Source organism: Pseudochaenichthys georgianus, chromosome 16 (genome assembly GCF_902827115.2).
Source record: "Pseudochaenichthys georgianus chromosome 16, fPseGeo1.2, whole genome shotgun sequence".
NCBI lineage: Eukaryota > Metazoa > Chordata > Actinopteri > Perciformes > Channichthyidae > Pseudochaenichthys > Pseudochaenichthys georgianus.
In genome coordinates, this window is record NC_047518.2 from 26,112,299 (window position 1) to 26,135,067 (window position 22,769).

Here is a 22,769-nt window from a genome sequence, read left to right on the forward strand (position 1 = left end):
AATAAATAAGGCGAAGTGTACTGTTAAATTATTTGTATTGTTATTATTATTTTCATTACATTGCAGCTTATACTACAAAACATCATACTATACCCGTAAAATCAGATTTGCTATGTTAATAAGGTATTGTCTTTCAACATATACACTGAATTATATGTATACTATTCATACAGACAATGCAAAGTATCATTACTTTTCACAATATTAATCATATTATGCAACTTTACTTCCTAACTGGTCACTTTAACATTATAACTTTGTCTATAATTGCTATGGTAAAGTTGTATAGTTTATATTCCTGTATTTATTTGTACCTTTTTTTTACCTATTCTATCTGTACTAATTTCTGTTGTTGTGCTGCTCCAATATCTGAATGTTTGCTCTGCAAATCAACTAAGGCTTATCCTCTATTTTTCTTTATTTGCATATTGCATTTGAACTTCCTCGTGACATAAATTGGATTTGGCAATACTAAATGTCCCTGAAACAAGAATGATATTAACCAGAAAGTCCTATGAACCAGCGCCATATAGATAGATTCTATTATATTGCTCTGCTATGAACTATTATCGTTTACATTTTAAATCCATAGTGTTAAAGACATGTAACACATCTGTAAACCGGAAATAAAGTCTCAGACCCTCCCCATCAGTTTATTGGCTGAATTAAGGAAGCCGTGTTGCGCTGATCTCATTTGTGATTGGTCGTAAGCAGCGTCATTAATGTACGTGTTATTACGTCATACGTAAGGTCAAGAGGAAAATAAGCATGGCCGCTGTGTTGAGAGGGTCTCGGTTCTTAGTTGGGAGGTGTAGCAAGCATGTTGACTTTGCATTCGGTAAGGAGAACAAACTTACACCGTGTACCCATTGTGCACGTCTCTGTGCTCACCTTAGCTGCTCTTTATGTTACTTAAAGGCTATGTGTGAAATGAACACACTACTTTGCTTGAAATGTTTGAGTTCATTCGCTACTCTGTTTAGCTGCCGCTGTTGCTGCAGCCGTCAGTTCACCTTACTTGTGATTGGTGAAGGAGCTTTTCTGTTAAAAAATAAGTCTTGTTTTCGTGCCTCAGCTACGTGCTAACCGCGAAAGCTCTCTAATGCAATATTAGAGAGCTGCCTAAGGCAGAACAATTGTCGGCATATTCTCTGGTGGTCTGTCTGTATTTCAAGCGACATTATGTAATGTCAGTCCTTCTGGACTCAGGGAGAAAGTTGAAGGTGGCTCTGTGTAGCCACTTTAAGAATGAGCGGCACAATCGAAACATCACATTGTTTTTACTTAAAGATACAAAAAATCCATAAATATCCTTGCCCTTATCATTTACACAACACCGCTTTATTGTTTAAAGATGAAGTAGGATGTGTGATTGAACAAAATGTGGTGAAACAATCGCAGCATATACATGCTTGCCTTTTTGAAAAAGGTTCTGTTATCAAATAACAAAGTAAATATTGAAAGGGCTTGGTGCCATTAGATTAGATGACTTTGGCACTCGAGGGTAATGCAATGGAAATACATTCCCTACATTTAAACATTACATCTAAACAAGGTTTGTCATCCCTTGGATTGGAGAAAAAAGTTTACTTTTAATTATTAACAAACTCAAACATACAGTTGGGAAATGTTTTACTAATGGTAAAGCAGGCAAGAATTGCATGTTCTTCATTAATGTAATAATGATTCTGTGTCTTATCATTGATTAATTTGAACATTATCTTCTAGTCTCTGCAAGGTCAATGGCCTCAAAAACTCCGGTGGGGTTTGTTGGTCTGGGAAATATGGGAAACCCAATGGCAAAGAACCTACTAAACCACGGATACCCGGTTATTGCTACCGATGTGTTCCCGGAGTCCTGCAAGGAACTGCAAGAGCTGGGTGCACAGGTGAATGCTCTCAAACTGACTTAATTTGTATACAGTTTACCTTTTTGCTATCTTCTAACTTTGGGATTTTTTTGGTTTCTCAGATTGTGGATAATCCTGGTGAGGTGGCAGACAAGGCTGACCGAATTATTACCATGCTCCCCTCTAGTCCCAATGTCATAGATGTATACACTGGACCCAATGGCATTCTTAAGTAGGTCACACATTGGTTTTCTCTTTCAATATGTACATCATTACCTTTAACACTTATGTCAGGCTCTAACTCATTCACTTTCTTCAACAGAAAGATAAAGAAAGGCTCCCTACTGATCGACTCCAGCACCATCGACCCGTCTGTTTCAAAAGAGATGGCTGCTGCTGCTGAGAAGATGGGTGCCGTTTTTATGGATGCACCTGTATCAGGAGGTAAAATGTACATTTATGATCACGATATATGCAGAATAATAACAATTTCACTGTCTAATTTTGAAACGCATACACATGGTTCTGAAAAAATAACTTCACAAAGACTATAATGTTTAGCTCTGGTTCAAACATTATTAAGAGGTGTTGATTCAGCTTAATTGTCATTTTGTAGGCTAGAGCTGTGGTCTATGTTGTGTCATACTGAGAGGTTTCTAATATTCAGTTAGCCCTCGCTGATAGAAACACTTAGAAACGGCGACTTTCGATAAACTAGCAACTGAGCTTATGATTTAATTATTTTGAGAACATACTTAATCGGCTGGAAAATTATTATTAAATCAATCTGCAATTTTATATGTTCATGCTGCAACTAGCAATTATGTTCACTCTAGGGCTGTCCCGAATACCATTTTTCGGGCTCCGGATATTCTGTAGTAATCAGCAGCGAATGTTCGGTGCGGAGTTTTTTTTTTCTTCCAAAAAAATGTCATAACACGCTCCGAGACACCTGACAACACGCTGTTAAGCAGAAAGAGCATACTATTACGATTTTATATTTATTTATTTTCTCAGTACTCGCATACATTAAAACTAAATATGTCCTTTGCGTTTAACCCAGCCGCAGTGCAGCGCCCGGGGACCAAATCTGGTTCCAAATTCCGTCTATAACGTTTTACAACCTGGAGATACAAAACACATATTTCTGTTATAACAACAATACTTTTAATAACATAGCCGTAACAGTAGGCCTAACAGTGTAATACTTGTTACCGATACAGTAAACAGTATTTAAATAAATGAAGAACGAAAAATAAATGAACGAACTGTATGCCAATAATTGCCTTAGCCCCAGATGTTCCCACATTGCTCCTATTATTTTCACTATTCGGATAAAATTGAAAAACTAATATAAAAAAACAATTCGGTTGCTTGCTTGCAACTATTTTCCAAGCAAAGTAAGTGCACGATTTTATCATGTGTAACGTTACTGTTTAAACGGCGGATAAAGCAGCTTCATCATGGCAACTTGACAACAGCTAAGCTAAGCTAGGCTAGTACTTACAGCATCCGGTGACTTTTCAGAGTTGTTTCTTGTCGCATATTTGGCACACTGCCTTCTTCTTACCGTCGTCCAATTTAAAATGGTCCCACACAGCTGAAGTCTTCGGCATTTTGTGTTCAGGTGTGTGAAACAAGGTGAAGCCTGCCGTTTGCATTCGTGACTGTGAGTGAACGCAATGTCAGGAGCACAGGCTGAGATTGTATATATTTCCGCATTTTAACAGTGCAATTCAAAAGTATAAATATAGTATAAGAATATGGCAATTCGCCTTTATTGATAGAATACATTTAGAAAAAATAAAAAATAAAATTGAAAAAAAATAAAAAAACGAATATCCGAATAATGAAATTAAAACGCGAATAGTTGGCCAACGAACGGATATTCGAATAGTCGAATATTCAGGTAGAGCCCTAGTTCACAAAACATATCAACCATATTTTCCTTGATTAATCGGGTAGACTACAGCAGTGGTTCTCAAATGGGGGTACGCGGACCCCTAGGGCAGAGTCCTGCACGGTCTGATTTTCAAGACCCGCACCCGCAATACCGAACCCGCCCCGCTACCCGCACATATTGCCAATTAGTTCCGCAACCCGACCCGACCCGTCGGCACAAGATCCGCAACCCGACCCGAACCCGCATATATATATATGAGCAGTGAAAACGTGCAATTATTAACACACGCAGTTGCATATTTGTCTCAAAAGGCGTGGGATGTTGGTTATTTCCTCATATAGGAACCAAAAGCCTCCAGACGCTGGGTTTCGCTCTTGAGGAAGTGTTATTGAAAATGCTGTATTCTCCGCTAGAGAGCTTCACCTCAGCCATTTCGAATGTGGCGCGCACAGCAGCAGATTGATGCGCTGCAGAGGTTATGATTATGCGCGGTCCCGCAGGGGAGAGGTCTGAGGATTTAAACATTAAACTCAATTATTATTATTTTAATATATTTATTATGCAACACCCGCGACCCGACCCGCATCATCTTTGTTTTACCCAGAACCGAACCCGGAAAAAAGCGTTTGATCTCTGATCTCTCTCTCTCGAGTCCGGTTAGACTTCACTCGCGTTTATGTCCAAATCTATCAGATCTAGCTAGTTCTAGTTAATTATATGACTGCCTGCTTATCAAAGGACACCTAAACAATAAGCGTTGCTTGGCAACGGCGTGTGGCCGCAAAGTATAGCGCAGCATTATGCATATGTTTATATGAGGGGTCAAAATCCCATGCTCATAAAATGCTCATATATTTTTTTCTCTTCATTCCCCAAGCCCCAAAATAAATAAATATACCAATTTTAGGAAAAGTAAGGAAGTTTGAGCAGTGTGGGTTTTATATTAACAGAGTTACACATATTTCAAAACGAGAAGTGTAATAACTGCAGTTTGCCTCCCTGTCAGAATGACAAAGGTCCTCAGTGAAGCACAAGCCCATGATTCTCACTAAATTGTAAGTATAACTTATTAAAAATATCAGTTCAATGCAGCTAATGTCGTCTTAGTGTTATTGCATGATGTTAAAATTGGTTTGCCATGAATTTAGTGATGGATTGTAAACATTTGAAATGTAGCATTTAAGTGTTTCTCAGATACAATGATGTTGTTTTAATAAATCAGACACTGATGGTGCAGCGCTGTATACCTCTTTATATAGGCTTTTTGTCCCTAACAAATAGTTTTTGCGCTGATCAGGGGGTACTTGGCTGAATTTTTTTTCCGAAGGGGGTACATTATTGAAAAAATTGAGAACTACTGTACTGCAGGATATCAGCAAATGGCAAAACTGTTGCTTTGCAAACTCCCAGTGCCATGAAATCGTTTTGTATTCATTATGGCTGCAATTACATTAATTTTAAATAAAGATGAATCTGATGATTATTTTTCAGATCAATCCAATAATGGTTGGTCAATAAAATCTGAAATAGAATAAGGTATGTCAAAGTATACGGTTATGTCTTGTTTTATCAGCCAAAAACATAAAGACATTCAGTAATGCGATATAAAACATAGAAAAGCTGAAAATCCCATATTTGAGAGGCTGAAAACAACTGTTCCTACAATTTGTATTAGTCAATTAACTATTGGTTACTAGGAATGCTCCGATCGCCAATTTTGGGGCCGATCGCCTGAATCAGTATCGGCCGATACCGATCGCAGATCCGATCGAGTGGGCGGGGCCTATGGGGATCTTCCATTTAAAGTGATGTTTACAACTCAGTTAATGGGACTCATTCACTGGCGCTTCCACAAACAACAACCAACATAATTATTACATTCAAATGATGTACATTATTCAAGTTTACATTAACATTGGATAATAACATGGGAGAAATGAGCGGAAGCGCTCTCCTTTCCTCCTTCTCTCTCTCCTGACAGCCTGTCAGTATCGTCTCATGCAGCTCACTGATCCAGGAATGAGCGACCCGACAGTGAAGAATAAACATATAAAATGTATTACTAGTTTAGCTTGTTCCAGAGGTAGATAAAATAGCTAAGTGTGTTAGGTCTAACTCTTGTGTGTGTTGCTCTGCTCACCGGTCCGCCACAGCGGGCGGAGCTGCAGGATTTCTGCTTCACACACGTTGCATACCGCTATTTTATTGTCATTTTCGGACACCTTAAAATACTGCCAGACTAGTGAAGCCATTTTGGCGAGCTTGTTTTGCCGCGCACTGAGAAAAGTGTAGTGTATTTTACGTCATGCGATCGTCATTTTTTAGAGAGCACCGATCGATCGGCAGAGAGTGAGTATCGCCCGATCGATCGGAGCATCCCTACTAGTAACAGTACTATCTGACTGTCACATAAAAAGATATTCAAAGATATTTAGTAACTATTATGGAAGTCTTAGAACCAGAAAATATTCAGATATGAGAAGCTAGAACAAGGGAATTTCTATTGTAAAAGTTAAACTAACTAAAATGTATCAATTATCAAAAAAGTTGCAATTAGTTTTCTGTTTCATGGATCAAATATTTATTTTTGCTCTGAATTACTGGAAAGGTAGATTCAACAATCCACCTTGAGTGCTCATGAGGTCCGATGTGTATTACAGTTTATGTATTGTATGTGTCAAATGCAGGGACGTGCACAGACATTTGGAGGGGCTATTGCTCTAAACTGAAAACAGGCCCCCCCCCAAAAAAACAAATATAAGACAAACGATTATTACATGAACTAATAAGCTAAGGCAACTACTTGCATTCGGTGACTTGATTTTTAAAATGAAAACCAGGGACATTTTTAGTTTTTGCGCTCCATATAATAATAATAATAATAAATTGGATTTATATAGCGCTTTTATAATACCCAAAGACGCTTTACAATATGAGGGGGGGGGGGGTAGATAGACTGGGGCAGGTAGACAACAGACTAAGAAAAAACGACAAAACAAAACACAGTGGCAGTCAGGAGGAGGTCGAAAATGAGTGGGGGGGTGTTTTTACGGATAGAGAGAGGTGAAAAGATGGGTTTTGAGGCGGGACTGGAACAGAGTGAGGGACTCGGACTCACGGAGGTCTTGGGGGAGGGAGTTCCAGAGTTTTGGGGCGGCCACAGAGAAGGCTCTGTCTCCAAAGCTCCGGAGATTGGCAGTGGGGGTGGAAAGCAGGCCGGCCGAGGTGGATCTGAGGGTCCGGGGAGGATGGTAGGGGATGAGAAGATCAGTGAGGTACGGGGGGGCCAGATGGTGGAGGGCTTTGTAGGTAAGGACCAGGAGTTTGTAGTTGATGCGGTGAGTAACGGGAAGCCAGTGTAGTTCTTTGAGGACCGGGGTGATATGGTGCCATGATTTAGTGTGGGTGAGAAGTCTGGCGGCTGCGTTCTGAACACGCTGGAGTCTACTGAGGGAGGTGGAGCTGATGCCGTATAGGAGGGAGTTACAGTAGTCGAGGCGGGAGGAGATGAAGGCGTGAATGAGTCGCTCAGCTCGCTCAGATATCTCATTCAAATATCTAATGTCTAACTATTTAAGAAAAAATGGGGACAATTCAATGTAGTTTGACCATTATAACTGCTGTGCAGACATACTGATAAAATAGGGCTTCTATAATTACCTTAAATAAACTCACTAATTAATGAAACCAGTTCAATATGCATTATTCTTATTCTTATCATTCTTTATGAGCGCAGTAACGGTACGGTATCTAATTACTTATTTATTTAGTATTACATAACTTAATAGCAGAGATGGTAAAATTTAAAAGTAGAGATATGGCAGAAATCCTACAATGAAGCAGGACAGTGAAGGGTTCTCCTGTGAGAGGGCGTTCAAGAAAAGAGAGCGAGCGGCACGTTGAGGGAGTTTACCATGGATGTTTAATAGGAGTTTACGGAGCAGATGAAAAGACAGAAGCACAATAACAAGTATATGTAGGTATTTTTTTGTAAATAACCGACGGTGTCAAGAGGAAGTAAAGTCCCTGCCATGAGAGAACTCAAAATCCATTTTCCTAAATCCGACACTAGAGGTGGTCTTAACACACCGGCACCAATACAGTAGCCTATAATAAATATTATATATATATATATATATATATATATATATATATATATATATATATATATATATATAATACGTAACATGTGTAATCACACACTTAGATATGTGCGATATAGAACATAAATAATAAAAACGTAGGCCTACCTGGTTTAAAACACTTTTGTGGTCATACTGTGGAATGAGTTCTTCATTGAAAATATTGCAGGTAATTACATGTAAGAAGTAGAAGAAGAATGAAGCTGGTGTGTTTCCCGCAGCGAGACGCTACAATACTAATTGTGGGCTCATCATGTGGATTCGGCCACAACAGAAAAAAGAAAAGAAAAACTCGCGCTCTCTCCAGAGGGGGCAAGTCAGCCAAAAAGGGAAAACGGGCCGTTGCCCTGGCAACAATAGCCCGTACCTGTGCACGTCCCTGGTCAAATGCATGTATGAAAGACGTATGCTTTTGCAGAAACGTATTCATATGAAACATATAATTTTCCAACTGCCTAATATTAATTAAACTTTAACTTTAACAAGACATCAGTGTTTCAACATTTGTTTTGTTATGGTGGCAAATCCACAAAGAGCAGCACCAGCCTCTATACCAGGGGTGGGGAACCTTTTTCCTCTCAAGGGCCATTTCAATTTTTACAATATCCTCAGAGGGCCGTACAAATTATTGACCTCTGCTGAAAAAAAACAAAAATCACAGCCCATTCATTTCATTCTGTGCAAAGAAAAAGCAACCTCTTAATCCAGATATCTCACCATGACTCGCGTGCACGGTGTATCGTGACCACCAAAACAGAAAGATATGGACACAAGATGTGTGCAAATATATTTAGTTTCCTATCCATGTGAACATGATTTAGGTGGGGGGGGGACCTAACCTCCTCTAGGGGGGTCTGGGGGGCATGCTCCCCCGGGAAGATTTTTTTAGATATGTTGAAGTTAAAAGCATCAATCTGGTGCACTTTGAGATCACAATTAGGAGATCTATGGACACATCTCTCAACACCCATATGAAACATAACTGGAAGCAGATTTATTTTTCTTTATGAATATTTGACAAATCACTCTCCTTTCAAACTGTATTCTTCTTTATTAATAACAACTTTTTTTACTGTCATATAGTATTTTATACCCGTTTACTTTATTCTCTTATTTTTTTATAACTATAATTATCATATAAAGATGTGCCTTAAATTTACCTCACTGGTTGTAGAAAAAGCTTCTTATATTCGCTAGCATAGCTAGCTAACCAGATGCTAATAACAACAAAGTTATTGACTCTATGACAGATGAACAGATCACCACTGGGCTTTCAACTAAAGACACAGACACGCAGAAACTGCGGCATGTGTACGGCTCCTTATCGGTACTGCAATTTCTGAAGTGGCGTTCTGGTGCTCTCCGTCAGAACTGCACCCCTGTCAGTCGAGACATATACCACGTGATGACATGTCACCCCCTAATCCCACCAGGAGCGTCTGCGCTGCGGCGTTTTTAGTGATCGCGGCCACTCTAGTCAATGGGTGCTATTCCACCAGACCCGCTGCGCCGCGGCTCGAAGCGTCCCAGAAGCTCCTCGCCGCAAGGAATTTCTAAAATATAGGATGAATCCTATTTTTGGAGCGGCGCAGGCAGGAAGTGGAACGTTCATCCAACAACTGCGAGGCTGCACACACGACGCTCTGCTTCCGCAACGTTTTGAAACGCGCTTGGTGGGTTATGACGGGGGTAACCGTGATCCCACCGGAAGCGTCTGCGGCTGCGCCGCCCTGCAACCTCCTCCTGCGTCATAACCCACCAGGCGCGTTTCAAAACGTTGCGGAAGCAGAGTGTCGTGTGTGCAGCCTCGCAGTTGTTGGATGAACGTTCCACTTCCTGCCTGCGCTGCGCCTCGTCAAAAATAGGATTCATCCTATATTTTAGAAATTCCTTGCGGCGAGGAGCTTCTGGGACGCTTCGAGCCGCAGCGGGTCTGGTGGAATAGCACCCATTGACTAGAGTGGCCGCGATCGCTAAAAACGCCGCAGCGCAGACGCTCCTGGTGGGATTAGAGGGTTAGGCTCGTGTTGTGTTCAAGGACCCTGACCTTGGCCAGGAAAAACAGGCACTCGCTTGTTTAATTTTTTTGCGGTCTAGATTTCTTACATTTTTTTCTTTTTTGCGTGTGTTTATAAATTACCTCGAGGGCCGTACCAAATTGTCTCGCGGGCCATATACGGGCCGGAGGTTCCCCACCCCTGCTCTATACAAAGGAGGAGGGGCAGGAGAGGGAGGGGCAGCTTCTGCCTGCACAAATGTTCCTGCCGTGTGTGTGCTCTCTGGCCTTCTTGGGGGTCCAGACAGAAATACAGTTTGTTTGAACTTGGCCTAGTCAACGTCAAGACGGCCACTTTCTTTGAATACATTTTGGTCCATTTTATAGCCCGGCCTTAAAGATTAGTAATGATTGATATGCTTCCTTCCTGTGGTAGTGCACATGGATTAAAGTTGTCCAGATATCCGCCTTGAACTTGTGTGTGTGGTGCCTGCAGCTTAACTGGTGCCAACCAAAGTGTATGTCATACTTTAATATATCGCTTCAATCACCTAAATTAAACTTTTTGAACATCTCCAGTGGTCAAAGAAATCAAAACAAAATACAGTGGCATGGAAGTGACCATTTAATCCAGTGTGGTTAAAGTTTAAACATTAAAGCACACATGGTTGTGGGGACATAATTAAGTGAGCATGCGTCTGGTACTCGTTTCTTCGTGTGAAAAAATGTAAAGACTAGATGAGAAAAGGGCCATCTTTTTATTTTTTTCTCAAACTGGAAAGATTGTTCTACTAAAGGCTAAAGAGTCATTAACCGGTGGTACAGAAAATAAATATGTATTGAAATGTGGTATTTGGCAATTTCCTGGAAAAGGATTGTATTTGGCGACATGGGAAATAAACACAAAATGTTTGTGGTATGTTTGACTAAATGTCTGTGAGATATTTTGTGAATTTTCAAAATGTCTCTTTTCAACTAAATAAAGTGGCACTTCTTCTCTTTCAGGTATTTTGTGCTGAAGGGAGTGGAGTTAATTCATTCCTGGTATAATAATACTAGTACAATAATAACTTAAACAATATGAAGTACATTTGTTAATTGCTACATTAGTAAGAAAGTAACTATTCAACGTCAACTTTTATTTTTAGATGTTTAATCTCACTTTATGGAGTCATACACTATCAGCGTTCAGTCTCGTGCAGATTTTCAGTAACTGTCTTTTACATTTTCCATCACTACTTGTCTGTGAGTAGCAGAAAAATAACTTATCAGAAATCTGTTTTTGCCATTTATACATGGTTTGCAAATTGCACTTTTTCTCAATACATTTATTAAACATGAATGCTATTCTGCAAGCACTTTAGTGTTTCAGCTGGTCTGTTGTGACTCCCACCTGTCCGCAGCAGCTCAGTCAGTCTGTATTCTAGTCAGGACGCAGTGCTGCTGGCAGACTGCTCATGAGGACTGGGGGAGGGGAAAGCCTTAACACCCATCTTGGCTTCTGTCCATAGGCTTCCTGTAACCTTAGGATTAATTATAAGACTATGTTGGTTTATTTCTTGCCACCCATGTGGCTTGCACCTGGTTATTGTACATGAATACGCTTTTAATCAGCATCAACTGTAAACATATATTGAACACAGTTTGGTATATTATACATTTGATGCTGCATTCAAGTAAACATTGAATAAAAAATGTAGTATTGTGCAATGATGAATCCAGAAACTGCCTTTGGTCAATCTGAGCAAGGCTTTAGCTTTGACATGCCCTTCTCGACCAGGCATATGGGTGATCATTCCACCGAAATCTTTTTTAAGACAACTTTCACTGTAGTGTATTGTACTATCAGTTGTGTATTATGCATTTAACCCTGCGTGCAGTACTTTCTTCTTGTTTGTATACATTTTTAATTGAGTTATGGCGCATTTCCACTACAGCGCAGAGCTCGCTTTAAGCGAGCCGTGCCCGGCCCGTTTTCGGTTGCGTTTCCATTTGTCGTATTTCCGGCTAGCGGGTACTATTTCAGTTTTCATAAAATCGAGGTTCTTTCCGGGCCAACAACCAGGCTGAGTCGGGCTGAGTATGCTAAACTAGAGAGAATCGCTGGCAAGGGGGCTACAACTACAACAAAATGAACACATTTTACCGTGATTTAATTGTAATACGCGTTTCAAAATGATGCCGAAGTAACAACATACTGATACCGGTTAGTAAAAACCATGAATTAATGCTTTGACAAGTCTGCAGACAGACGGCAGGCGAAAAACCTTTTTAAAATGCGTGTTTTCTTAATGGAGATTGGCTAAGTTAACACAGTATATGCTCCGACCGTCCACACTCACAACAACGGCCTAAACAGACATAAATAAACCAGCGACTGTATTTGCCATGACACAGGCAGTCTGTGGTTTGTACTTGTTTAACTTTTGTCTAGTTTCTGAACAGATATGAGGAGCTGTGAGCTTGAGTGCTAACAGCTAACGGCTGATGTTGTTTTTCTGTGGTTCTCATTGAAGATGACGTCACGGCTCCGCCTACACTGCGTTACTATAGTTACTGCCCCAGCTACTAAACTGTAATGGAAACGCAGCATAAAGTGAGCCAGTCCTAACAAGGCCTAACGAGGCCTAGCCATTCCGAGTGAGGCCTTGTAGTGGAAATGCGCCATTAGTTCTAAACTTCTAAAGAAGACCGACACTTTTCAATCCAAAAGCTTGTCCCTACTGTGCATGTGTTTATTTAAAATCATTCATACAAATGGTGGCAGCAGTAGTTCAGGCTGTAAGGACTAAGCTTAGGAACTGGAGTGTTGTACTATGTGCCAGTTCATCTCTTGGTTAACTGAGGTGACCCTTGAGCAAGGCATCTAACCCCCACATAGCTCAAGTGCTGTAAATAAAACTCCTGCCCAATGCATCCTTATAGTAGGATTGGTTCAAATGCAAAGTCTAAATTGAGTGCGTGTGTGATACTGGGTACATGTGTGACAACCAAAGTTGATGCAACCTATATCCTCCATTTTATAAAAAAAAAAAAAAGTATGGTAGGTGCTATTCCAGCAACTTTGAGAAGGCTGTTTGATAAACGGTACTTACTTTCTCTCATTTTAATGCTTTCAATTAACCAATTCATTTCAACTAAGGACACTTTGAGAGAATCCCTATTTAATAACCATCTCTGCATGTGTGCACTTGGTTCATTGTATTTAAGCACAACTTTGCCTTCCTAGGTGTGGGGGCTGCCAGTTCGGGAAAACTGACTTTTATGGTTGGAGGAGCAGAGGCGGAATTCACTGCAGCCAAAGAGCTGCTCACCTGCATGGGTGCTAATGTGGTGTACTGCGGCCAGGTTGGAACTGGACAGGTGGGTCATATACTGAATGTTACTGGTGTATAGAGAGTAGTTTGAGTTTTTGTAGACATTTGTCAATTGAATAAATCAAACATTTGAGTCATAAAATACAATTAATTACAGTGGTGTTCAAGTATTTGAGCTTTAACATACTGGTATTTCATTACAGGCTGCTAAAATCTGTAACAACATGCTTCTGGCCATTGGAATGATTGGGACTTCAGAGACGATGAACTTGGGAATCAGGTGAACTCTTGGTTACAAATAAAGTCAATCGTATACATTCATTTTAAATCATTGCTGTACATGCAGAAGCAACAAACTGTGTGCTAGTAACATGGAATTTGCCTCTCCCTCACAGACTTGGGCTTGATCCTAAACTGTTGGCTAAGATCCTGAACATGAGTTCAGGGCGTTGCTGGTCCAGTGACACCTATAACCCCGTTCCTGGAGTCATGGAGGGGGTCCCGTCTGGGAATAACTACCAGGGAGGCTTCGGCACCCAGCTGATGGCTAAGGTCAGTTTAACGACAAACCGCATTATACTGTGCTACTTTCCTGATCCTGCAAATACATTTAACATTAGTGTTACCATGACATTTCATCTTAAGGTTTTTACATCACAAATATCAAGCAATACATTATATGTATGCCTTAATAAGTGTATTGCTATTTTTAATTTGTGTAGAGAAACTGTTTATCTCTATAAGCCCTTTATAATTTCAGAACAAAAATATACACAAATGCATTCATAATTTGTAAAACAAACATTGTTCTCATTCATGACTCTCTATGAATGAAACCGGGTTAGAATAAGTCTGTCAGGAAGTCATTTCTGTGCCATATGCCGTGCATGTGACAGGGATTTAAGGGAGGCTGTTAAAAAAACAAAGCTCTATCCTAGGTCAAACCACTTGAAATGATGCAGTGAACTGCTCACAGCCCTCCTAAAAGTGAATCAAGCCCATATTATCACAACATAGAGAAATATTCTCTGTGGTGCATGGACTGTGGTTTTGGGTTTAGAGTTTAATTTTCAGCTCTGTTGGTTCTTCTTATGTACGTTTTCTTTTCTTTCTCAGGATCTAGGCCTTGCACAGAACACAGCCACCAACACGAAGACGCCTGTTCCTCTCGGCTCCTTAGCCCATCAGATGTATCGTATGATGTGCGCACGTGGTTATGCCAATAAAGATTTCTCCTCTGTATTCCAGTTCCTGCGTGAGGAGGAGGAGGAGGAGGAGGGCCAGGGCCAGTAATGTCAGCCCCGTCCCCCCCCCCCGTCCCCCCGTCCCCGTCCACAGCCCTGTCTGGCCTGGCCCTGCACAGGACTAACATAGCATAGTGAGGGTGCATTTCGCCCCGAGGACTTTCTCTTTCAAAGTTTTGAGAGAAATGAAGCAAAGAGAGCTCCAACACAGCAGATCATGTGATAACTTCTCTCCTCTTGAAAATCATGTTTCCTATCTATGTGATCTAGTTTTCTTTAATATACTACACTCCTTTCAGTTTTAGAAGCAAGTCAACTGTCATTTATACAGAGGACCCAAAACATAGCAGACTGTCGAGCAGCGGCAGCTCTGCAGATCTTTCTCTTAATGCACAGACTCCCCTGGGAACCTGAGTGTGACGAATAAAAACTCATTATAGCTCTGTCAACGTTAAACTTCTGCATCCCGGTTTAGTCTTATTGTATTTAACAATTGTTCCTGATCATTTCTTCATGTTGCTGTTTTTGTTTGTTTATGAGTGTCTGCTCTTGACATTGGAAATGTTACTTTGGGGTAAGAGTGTTATATTATATCCTGTTAGAAAATAAAGGCAAATTGTGATGTCTTAACCATTTAGCTATTTCCTTTTAAATGTCATTCATGTTATGATTGCTGGATTGGATGTTAAATTGAACTGAAATATTAGCAGATTATTATATAACTGGAAGTAGCACATTTGTTCAGTAATTGCTGATTTGTTGTAGAAATGCCATACATTGTAGTTTTGTTGGAACTGCAAAGGGAGTAGCTTTTCATGAACACAGCTTCAATGACTGAATATACCCAGTCCATAAATGTGCATGCAAATGCAGCTAAACCTCAGACACAGAGGAAGAAGGATAGCCTACTAATTCTGACCAATGGCATGGCCATTTAAATTTTGAATGTTTTCTTTGAGATCATGCACTTCAGTGTTTCCTCAGTTTCTCTGAGCATAAGTGAGTTTAAAGCTCCCAAATATTCTGGTTTGAGTAGTGTCCCGGAGCAGTAGTCATGACAAAAGGCGAACAGCGGTTGGCTGCCGGCAGATGCAGCGGCGGGATGCGTATCGCTGGACCGAAAATCACGCTGCCAAAACTGAGTATTGTTCCACACTAAAAGGAAGCAACCACTTTTGAACTTCGTATTTAATTATCCAGCACACACATCTCTCAAAAAAAAGATTTGAATAGACAGGATTCCAAAGCTTTGAAACGAAGTCGTGACCGAGTGTTGCACGATGCAGCCAGCATGAGTGATTTTGGGATGTGGACCGCATTTCTATCCCCACTTAGACCAGACCAGGAGGGCGGCATTTGTCTGATCTAGTTCGCCAAGAGCCACTGAGGGGCCAAGGTGCCATAGGTCATGCGATCACAAGACAAACCCATAAAAAGTCCATTAAGCACTGTATGTTAAGAGCTGTGTTGTCATCTGCTTGATAGGTACAGCTAACAGAGCACACACTCGTCTCGGGCCTCCAGCAGACTTACACACACAGCCTGACATCATCTGCTGCTGTGCGCGTCATTCCTCGTGATTAGCGCAAATAAGCGTTGCATTTAGTCGGTGTGTTTCTACACATTTTATTGACAGATTTGGACTATGTGCATTTTGGTGCTTGTGATAGCATGGCGTTTTACACTACAGTCGCCAACATACATCTGGAAAAGGACGCATGCATTCAGTCGAAAAGTAAACTATCAAAATACGGGTGTTGTGTCTTACTGCTGACTTACTATTTGTAGCTTGTCCTTAATTCATATCGTGTCTGTTGCAACGAAGCAGCGTTTTTTCATTCACATTTTGCATTCGAAGTAAAAGGTAGCCTATTGGAAAATCTGTGAGGCTATAAAGCCTACTGGGTGTGTGCGATATTGCAAAAAATACATTTAAATATTGCGTTTTATATAACTGTTGACTAATAAAAACTATGCAGCCTTTGTCAACATACAATAAGCAACAAATATTGCATAGTTATTTGTATTAAGCTCGGTTTGTTTAGCCGTCATATAGATTTAACTTAGGCCTATTTTGTTTATGTATTTGACATGCAAGGGGGTCGAACAGTTATATTGGATATATTTCAGATTTAAATTGAAGTATTTTGTACATTTGTGTCAAGATGTATATAACTTGGAGCCAATGTGCGTATGATGGTTCGTATTTAGCCACGGTATTTAATAATACCATCTTGATTATAATGTTCTTTTTTTTGGCAATATTACGCATGAATATCTTTATTTTTTATATTGCAGTTTTCATTTGGATACGCGTCCAAGATTCTGGTATATTTTTTGTATGTGAAAGAGGGGGTGGAGTGTGTGTGTTGACGGCATATTTAAATGAATTTGAAATGCTTCTTTATCAACAACTCGTGATCCATTTGCAATTTACATCGATCTTCTTTTTCGTTTAACTAACTCATAAGTTCCTACCATCTGCTGCTATATGTTGAGTCAGACAGCCGCCCTCTAATGTGTGAACAACGTGGCTGTGATGATTCCTGTCCAGACAAAGCTCACTTTCTCTACAGACAAACTTAAAAAATAGGCAATTTTCCATTTAAATACAGTCATATTTAGAATCGCATACTATAACAAAGCATTTAAACATAAACCTCTATAGCAAGCTAAACATCATGATTTAGCCTCACATGCAGTCCACTGCTCAGTCTTGCCTACAAGCTATGAACATGGGCCATAAAGATGTACAGCCCCAAAAGGTGGGAAAACTCTATTACAATTAAAAAAGGTGCTCAAATGATGGTGGGTATAGATTGCTCTGCATTTGTGGTCCCATAGAAATGTAAAACAAAAATGAACTCTGAAGGTGAAATTGTTTTTAGTTTGACAGGTTCAGTCTAGAACCCACACAGCTCAATGTTTCAATGCCATGTAAATCTGAACTGCAAACAATTTTTTAATTCTTGCACTAAAAATTCATGCTGGATATGTGTGTCTACTTCATGGACCAATGAAAGACAGTGTTTAGCTCTGCGTCCTTCGTAGGAAAAAAAAGAGCCATGTAGGCTTTTTAAATGTGTAGACGTTGAAGAGCGGGTTATTCTTCATTTAAGATATTTTTACCTAGTTTATTTATAAAACAAATCATCATAGGCTTTAATTGTGACCATTTAGTGCCAATATATGTGTGCCTTATACATTTTATTTTTGTTATGACAACCGTCTGATGGCATTAAAGAAAAGGAACCAGTTGATCTGTCTTAGAAAGGAGCTCACAGTCTGTAGCTGAAACCTCTAAAGTCTTTAGCGTGTTTTCTCTTTGGGCTTCCTGGCCTCAAGTGTTTTGGCCAGACTGCAACTTTCAACTTGACCTTGGCCTCCAGCCCCGTCTAACCCGTACGAGGAGAGTGCTGCCAAATGTGGCATGCTTTTTGTATTTTAGTGGACACACTTCTGGAATATACATTAACACGTGGCCATGCCAAATGCGAGGATTGTTTGATTTATTAATAGTGTTATGATATTCCCTTTTTAAATACATCCAGAAAAAATGTGCATGCGTTATCATTGTTTCAAAGCCAGATCATTTAGGAACATGCATTTTATAAAAGTCTGCACCTTTTGACAGAAGGTACTCTAACCTTTCTATAAAACGAAATAATGTGAAATCCTCTCATCCGGAATAGTGTTTTCTTTACACCAGAGTAAGGCGTAATGCAACCAAAATGGCATGCGTAATTACGCGTGAATTCAATAAGAAGATGTGCTTATTTTGATACGTTTTTTTGACGCCATGTATCACTCAAATCATCCAATAAGCGCATTGTGATGGCACTACACGGCAGACAACTTAGTATTTACATCAGAGTTACATTCAGTTTCAAATTCCAATATAATGATATTCGGGGAGAAAATACCCTAAGGGCTTTTTTGTTGCATTAACTGATGTACATTACTTCTTTACAAATCTACAACTCGATCTGCATTATCTGATGTCAAGACGTTTATCATCTCCTTTGCATATCACGTGTTTGGCCCTGGCCAATAACCTTGCGATCTTTATGTACTCAGGCGTGTTGGTATCGTTACTCTGCCTTAGTCCCTGTCTCTGCTCAGTCGAGGGGATTTTGAAAAAGAGTTGGTCGTCTCGATGTAGGGCATGCTATGACCGCTTCATTACTCCTCCATTCGCACTGGATTGACCCTGTGATGTTTCTCTACGACAACGGCTTGGATGAGAGAAGCAAGAATATGGAGGGATTTACTGGGGGCAATTTTGCTGCAAACCAGTGCAGGAATTTGTTAGCGCATCCAACCTCGCTGGCTCCGAGCACCACTTACGCTGCGAGTGAGGTGCCAGTCTCTGGCATGGGGGAGCCTGGCAAACAATGCAGCCCCTGTTCTGCCACTCAGAGCTCGCCCAATGCATCTTTGCCTTATGGATATTTTGGCAGCAGTTATTACCCATGTAGGATGTCACACGGCGGCGTGAAGCCTTGCGCGCAGCCCTCTGGTTATGGCGATAAATACATGGACTCGGCTGTCTCTGGTGAGGATTTCTCCAGCAGGGCAAAAGAATTTGCGTTTTACCAGGGCTATTCCTCGGGTCCTTACCAGCCCAGCTACTTGGACGTCCCTGTCGTACCAGCGCTGAGTGCTCCATCTGAGCCAAGACATGAGTCTCTGCTGCCCATGGAGCCTTACCAGCCCTGGGCCATCACCAATGGTTGGAGTGGTCAGGTTTACTGCAGCAAGGAGCAGCCACAGTCAAATGCTCTTTGGAAATCTTCATTACAAGGTATTTTTTACTGTTTTGCTACCACAGAAATGGGTCATTTCCATGGGGATGTGCAGTTAAACTTGCTAGAAAAAGGTGTGCGTGTTTGTCTTGCATATATCTGTGTTATTCCACTGCTTATATGTATTAAAGCACCTGACTGTAGAAAAATAAAAGAAGAACAAAATATTTCGTTTACTTTATGATACAGAGAAGCTGATTAAAATTTGACACATTAAAATGTGACACATCATTTCCCCTCTCCACAGACAACATATCTGGTGGAGACAGCTCTGGCCGCCGTGGGAGAAAGAAGCGTGTGCCTTACACCAAGGTGCAGCTTAAAGAACTGGAAAGGGAGTACGCCGCCAATAAATTCATCACCAAGGACAAAAGGAGGAGGATATCCGCGCAGACAAACCTGACAGAGAGACAAGTGACAATCTGGTTTCAGAACAGGCGCGTAAAGGAGAAGAAGGTCGTCGTTAAATTCAAGAGCTCCAGTTAGCTCAGGAGATATAGGAGGTGAAGAAAAAAAACGTTGCTATAATTTATTACATTATGAACGGTTTCTTTGTGGCCATATAGCGGCTCTGTTTTGACCTACACATTTCCTTTCTCACATTTTAATTGGAACCAGTCGATGCGGCCTGTTGACAGAAGATCGGAAATAGTTTGCAACATGTTGGACAGGGCGACTCTGCGAGGGATGTATGATGTCCTGAAAATATTGACCAAACAAAATGACATTTGCCCTTAAAGGCTTGAGACACCCCAAGTATGCCCTTTTAATTCTACTATATCCAATCCAGAAATGTAAACTGTAAACAATTACGGTATTCGTCTTTAGAGGAATACATGATTGACAATTCGTCTTATGCGGTGGTAAATAGGTGAACCTCAACTTCAGTCTGTGATCATCACAAAGAAAACATGCAAAGTACATAGTAGTAACATAAAAAGAAAAACAAATATTTTCAATATTCATTTGCAATAAAGAAATCAAATATGCAATGATAGCCTACAACACTTATGTTTGTGCCTATAGGCCTACATGAACAATTTGTTTTTGTTTCATAGTTTGGAAGAAAAAACTGTTTACATACATCCCTGCCTTTTGCATTTTAAATAAACCTCTATCTGATTACGCGTTATCACTCGTAAAACAAGCCTGAGCATTTCAATAGTTTGACCACACGGTTTTCTAATTTCTGAACACAGGATTGTATTCAATGTCCTGCATGTCAGTCAAGAAAAGTAGGCTTGTAATTGCCTTAAGCATATTTAAACATGTAAATACTATTTGACTGCAACTATCTATTCTCCCTTTTTTGACTGCAATAGCCAGAGTTTTTTGAAAATAAATATTTGAGACGCAATGTGATCTTGTCTTTTTCATTCATATTTTTTGTCCAATTTGATCATGGATGCTTGATGGATCAAGCTTGGCCACATACATTATTTAATGGTTACATTTAGTATGGCTATAGTTTATTCCTTAAAGTGGTGTGTGAGGCCTACAGGCCTGCAGGGTCTCAGTCTCTGTGGGCTTCATCAATTTTCAGTTTATGCCGCCATCTAGGGGCGAAGCTCTGTCAGCACAGCGTCTGCACATTCACCCTGCTATACATCAGGCATATCTGCCTCTGCTCTCTCAGAAGTCATTGTGTGTTTATATGTTTAGAAAAGTGATCTTATTTGTACTTATCTACCATATTATTAATACAAGGAGTCTATTTAAATGTGTATCTTTAAATGCATAAAGTAAAAACATTATTTCTTAGATATTTATATTATAGAAATATTTGAAGACCGCAGAAATTAGAGGGATTTAAAGTAATGCCATATCTGACTAAATGTAATAGATTGAACCTTTTGAAGCATGGCAAAGTGTAGAGCTCCTGATAATGATAATAACACGTAAAAACAATAACATATGATTTGTTTTATTTTATACACAGCTATCTTAATATTTGTTCAAAAACGAAAACGAAAAAATATCTTCTAATCTAATATTTTCCATTAATCATGCCTTTCGGTCGTGCAAAAGTAAGGTCTGTTCGTTAATTGTTGAGTGCACTTCAACATTTCGTAATTAAAATGCCTGTCTTATCCCCAATCAGAACATCTCAATAATACAGGACTGTATTATTTGGATATAATTCCGTCCTGTTTTATTTAGACATATGTTCCTGAGCAGGTTTATTTTTGTACATTCATCAAGTCCTCGTGATCTGTTGTTCAGGAAGAAATGTGTTTTCAAGACATCTGATTCGAAACAAAAACTGGAAATATTCTTAAATGCTGGATTTTAACATTAGAGTCTGTAAGTGAATCGGAGCTAGTGGAGAGGCCTGTTCACCCGCCGTCCAAACCACCCTTTGTCACGCACAACTCGTTTCTTTCGATGCTCGATTGCTATGTTTTGGATATATTGTCTAATGGTGTCAACATACATGTGTTGACATATTTCACGTGATCTTCACTATCAAATAGTCCATCGATAAACAGTTTCTAACTGATATTGCAGGCAATGTCTTGATCACAGGCAGGAGCTAATGGAATTGTAAATAGATGCCTTTCTAATTCAGTTATTAGCTAGATTACATGTTTCAATGAATAATTTGGATTTCTGCGGCCACTGACTGAATGTTGAGGAAAATGTTAAATATCGCTCCACCTGGTTGAGATGGAGTCTTAATGGGGGTCCCCTCAGTTGTTCTGTGTAATTGCTCCCCCTACAGCCAAACAGGTTACTGCATCTCACTCAAAAAAATCCCGTATGTAGGCCTGAAGCATTAATCTGCAACAGCAATAAGCAAATACCAATATAACCAATATAAACTAATTAAGTTGTTTAAAAAAGGTTCCATTTAACAGCAAGGGAATTGAAGCGTAAAAGGTATAAGAAAAACGCTTCACTTATTTAGAGGGGCCTGCTGAACTTTGGGTGGGGGAGCTGTTGAGTGTAAACAATGACCTTCAGACAGAAATCCACATCTTGATTTTGTATTTCACGATGTACACAATGAAAATAATTGAGCAAACCAAGCATCTTTCCCAAATAAATTAAAACATTAATGGGACGGAGTTGGATATTTGTATTTATTTGAACGCGTTTCTTCACATCAGTCATCATACAATTGCAGCTGTAAAACCTTTTGTCAGTATTGACAGCTAAAAAAAATACATTTATCAACATAAGAAAATAGCTGGACAATGATAACAAGAGTCATTCATAAATGGCAAGTCATGAAATGTAATAGATGTGTTTGCTTTGAGCAGTTTTTAAACCTGCTGCCTTTGCTCTCTCAGCACATCCGCTTGCAGGCAGATATTCTTGGATGAATGCGGTGTTTTATTTGTGAATCGAGAAAGTTGTTTATGCTTTTTAAGTGGTCGTGTTTTATAGCAGCCTTGTAAACCCGCAACAGTCCAGTACTTCCGGAGAAGCCCCCCCCCCTTTAACTGCTCCCAGACTCCATATTTTTTCTTTACTCTCTTTAGTTTTCTCAAAAAGATTTGATTCGTGCA

General features: G+C 40.0%; 2 protein-coding genes across 2 annotated transcripts; both read left to right on the forward strand.

Moving 5' to 3' along the window:
• The first annotated feature begins 740 nt into the window (after positions 1-740).
• On the forward strand, positions 741-15,082 carry hibadhb (3-hydroxyisobutyrate dehydrogenase b). Its single transcript, XM_034103293.2, has 8 exons — positions 741-838; positions 1,729-1,889; positions 1,973-2,082; positions 2,173-2,294; positions 13,121-13,254; positions 13,412-13,488; positions 13,604-13,760; positions 14,325-15,082. Exons 1-8 carry the CDS (start codon positions 769-771, stop codon positions 14,499-14,501), a joined length of 1,008 nt encoding a protein of 335 aa, XP_033959184.1. The 5' UTR covers positions 741-768; the 3' UTR covers positions 14,502-15,082.
• A 3,540-nt stretch (positions 15,083-18,622) lies between these two features.
• Positions 18,623-19,907, forward strand: hoxa13b (homeobox A13b). Its single transcript, XM_034103197.1, has 2 exons — positions 18,623-19,256; positions 19,505-19,907. Exons 1-2 carry the CDS (start codon positions 18,623-18,625, stop codon positions 19,741-19,743), a joined length of 873 nt encoding a protein of 290 aa, XP_033959088.1. The 3' UTR covers positions 19,744-19,907.
• Positions 19,908-22,769: the final 2,862 nt, after the last annotated feature.

What these genes read in the sequence shown, in the direction of transcription:
- hoxa13b (XM_034103197.1), top strand. Translation starts at nt 18,623, where the DNA reads ATGACCGCTTCATTACTCCTCCATTCGCACTGGATTGACCCTGTGATG. An exon ending in TTGGAAATCTTCATTACAAG is followed by an intron (nt 19,257 to 19,504) that starts GTATTTTTTACT and finishes CCCTCTCCACAG; the next exon opens with ACAACATATCTGGTGGAGAC.
- hibadhb (XM_034103293.2), top strand. Translation starts at nt 769, where the DNA reads ATGGCCGCTGTGTTGAGAGGGTCTCGGTTCTTAGTTGGGAGGTGTAGC. An exon ending in GGATGCACCTGTATCAGGAG is followed by an intron (nt 2,295 to 13,120) that starts GTAAAATGTACA and finishes TTGCCTTCCTAG; the next exon opens with GTGTGGGGGCTGCCAGTTCG. An exon ending in GCACCCAGCTGATGGCTAAG is followed by an intron (nt 13,761 to 14,324) that starts GTCAGTTTAACG and finishes TTTCTTTCTCAG; the next exon opens with GATCTAGGCCTTGCACAGAA.